This window comes from Arctopsyche grandis, unplaced genomic scaffold (genome assembly GCF_051622035.1).
Source record: "Arctopsyche grandis isolate Sample6627 unplaced genomic scaffold, ASM5162203v2 HiC_scaffold_233, whole genome shotgun sequence".
Classification (NCBI taxonomy): Eukaryota; Metazoa; Arthropoda; class Insecta; order Trichoptera; family Hydropsychidae; genus Arctopsyche; species Arctopsyche grandis.
The window spans coordinates 29,159-32,376 of NW_027518495.1; the positions used below are offsets into that span (position 1 = coordinate 29,159).

The following is a 3,218-nucleotide window of genomic DNA, read 5'->3' on the forward strand; positions in this document are numbered from 1 at the left end:
GGGAAAGCTTGTTTTTTATCATTAATTAAACCGGCAGTGTCCGATTGGCTAAAATTGGTGCTAATAGTTGTTTATGATTAAAAACTTCAACTATATGTTTTTAATTAAAGATTATGACAGATTATTTTTTTCTAATAAAAAACTTAGCTGCTTAATAGGATGTTTAACTGTTAAAATCAAACTCTCTTCTTCAGAAACAACTTCCCCATCGCATTTTCTATAGATGCTTATATTGATATTCAGACTTGAACAAATTCCACTACAAAGTGTTTTTAAATCTTTCATGGTTTCACAACAATCAATAATCTCTTTATAATGAGCTCTTTCTCTTTTCATTATTAATTTTTTCAAATCAATAGCATTTCTTTTTAAAAATAAATCATTTGAATTTATTTTAATGGAATTCTGTAAATCTAAAAGTTGCTTCTCTTGTTCTATTACTCCCAGATCCTTTTCTTTCATAATACCATTAAGTGTTATATCCTTTATTAGGGATTCCATTATTTTATACTCTTGTATTGAAAGCAAATCTGCACTAGGGACAACAGAAAGTATATTTTTGATTTTTCGGCAATGTGAAATATTATTTCTTTCAAAAAACTTGTAACTTAAAAGATTATCCAAATCTCTAATATCACTATAAATCTCTTCAAGAAAATTCATATAAAAAGATGTAGAAGAAATCTTAGGAATTATAGAAATAGAATCAAATGGCACGGACTTATCTTTTGGTTGAAACTTACCCCTTTTTATATTATTAGCATACGGATAAATAACACCGCTTAATTTTAATGGCTGATTAGTCCTTTGTACCATATAGTTTTCATCAAAATTTTCTTCTGTGTTTTTGTAAGCAGTTGAATTCAATATCTTGATTGTAAAGGCGATCACTATAATAGTTATTGTTATTACAACACAAACACTATACACTTTATTCAAAAGAATAAAAGTCACATTAGTTAAATCCATGAAAGGGGCACATTTTTACAAATAAAAAATAATCATTAACATAAAAAGTAAGAGTTTGAGGTAAACATCGGTATTTATTTAAGTACAATATATATATCCAACATAAATTATTTTTCCCAAACATCACATCTTTAACTTTATATTTAGATTGATAATTAAATAAGGTGTTTAAGTAATATAAAGTGCCGAATTCTCGTGATCATTTGTTAGTGTATTAATATGATTGATGTACTAAATGAATAATAATTGACTTGATTAAATTCTGATGTTTTCCTTTTTATACTCTCGAAGAATAGGAATGATATATCAATCAAACGATAAATGTGATAAAAAGTAGTTTTAGTACAAAATACAACTATAACAGCTATACGTAAACTATATATTATTAAATTCTATGAAAGGAAATTTTACTTGTTACTTTTATTAATATTTGTTAAAGTTACCCCTATGTCATTAAATTCTATTTACAATATTAATCAGTGAAATAAATCCCCGACCGGGTTACAGAGAAACACACGAAGAAAACTAACATGTATTAACAACTACAGCTTAAATAAATCCAACATTTTTTTTTCAGTGAAATAAATTGTGCTTTAAATTTAATTTTGAGATTAAGGGGAGGAAAGAATTGTTTGCAATTCATGATGTAGCAATCATGTTTTGCAAGAGAAACCTACAATATAATTAATTAAGAATAAACATTTAAATCAATTCAAACAACTTTTTTAAGAGCTTATTGGTGCCAATTCTTTTAATAAATCGTTAATTTCTAATTATATATTTTTGAGGAGCTTTGTAATTTAATATTTTGATAATACTTCTTGCTTGATGATGAGCTATTAGAAATTAAGGGTATTAATTTAAACAGTCAAAGATATTCATCATAACAAGGGTATTTATTAAATAGTACTGGCTTAAATGTTAAGGTCAATGGGACATTTAGTCCCAAGGCGAGTCGACTTTCGACAGAGGGATTAAAGCTGGCATAAGGGCCGTGGGGGGGGGGGTTTACGCAGCAATGTGGTTCCCCGACCCGGTTACAGAGAAACACTCGAAGAAAACTAACAAGTATTAACAACTACAGCTTAAATAAATCCAACATTTTTTTTAAGTACAGCTAAAAGAACGTTAGTAAAATATGTATAATAAAAATAATATGTTTTGTTGAAATGGGCTTAAATAATTAACCCTTTTTGTCTAATTGATCTTTAAATAACAACATGTTAAAAATAAAATATTAAAAACTTTACAGCTATTAAAAATATAATTAAATAAAATTTAATCAAATTGTTTGGATTCCAAGCTCTTGCAATTTCTCGTTAATTTTCTTAATTGTATCCTGCGGGTCTTTTACTTTAACTCCAATTACAGCCGGATGATTGAATAATTCATAATCATTTCCACCTTGTTCGGTCTTATCACCGAAAAAGAAGATCTTTTTCTGTTTTATGAATTTAAGACAATACGTTTTATCCCAACCTTTTGGGAAAATGTCAATGGAAATTTGGCCACCGATTGCACATCGAATTCCCAAAGATTTCCCAAATAAATCATCAATTTCTTTTGCAATTTCTTCTCTGATTTTATGTTCATTATCAAATGCTAAAAATTCAGCTCTTTCTTCTCTACTACAAGATCTTCCAATGGGGCTAATATTTAAAATTGATTCTCTCAATTCAACAAAATTTCCTCTTTTACAAGGTATTGTTATTTTACTTAAAATTAGTAAAATCGCGTTGACAAGAATACAGTAATTAGGTTCAGTTAAGAACTTAACAAAACTCTGAGACTCAATCAGATGATTTCCTTGATAATATTGGAGCCCATTTTCTGGAAATCCGTAATCAAAAATACTTAAAACGTTATCACCTATTTGCTCTTGTTGCTTAGATAAATCTGAGCCACCTACAAACCCAATAGTTACTTTTTCTCTTAGATTGTAAAGTGCATTAAGAACTTCAGGAGTTACACGTTCCCTTGAAGGTGTTAGCGTTCCATCAACGTCGAATAAAAATAAAATGTCATCTCTCTTATCTGTATTCATGGGCTCATATTTTCACGAGTTTAAATAATTAAAAATGAGATTATTTTAATATAAAAATGATAAATTAAAAAATTATTTGGAGAGAATTAATAAATTTAATAGATTTTTTGGTATTCTAAATTAAAATATGGCAATTAAAACTTTCACAAAGGAGCTTATTTTTAACTTCTTCGGTATAACTTTAGACATATTAGACATTTTTTTT

General features: G+C 27.6%; 1 protein-coding gene across 1 annotated transcript; it reads right to left on the minus strand.

Moving 5' to 3' along the window:
- Positions 1-2,251: 2,251 nt before the first annotated feature.
- Positions 2,252-3,013, minus strand: LOC143922051 (uncharacterized). The gene has a single exon (XM_077445326.1). The coding sequence runs from the start codon at positions 3,011-3,013 to the stop codon at positions 2,252-2,254; it is 762 nt and encodes a 253-aa protein (XP_077301452.1).
- Between the last annotated feature and the right edge of the window lie 205 nt (positions 3,014-3,218).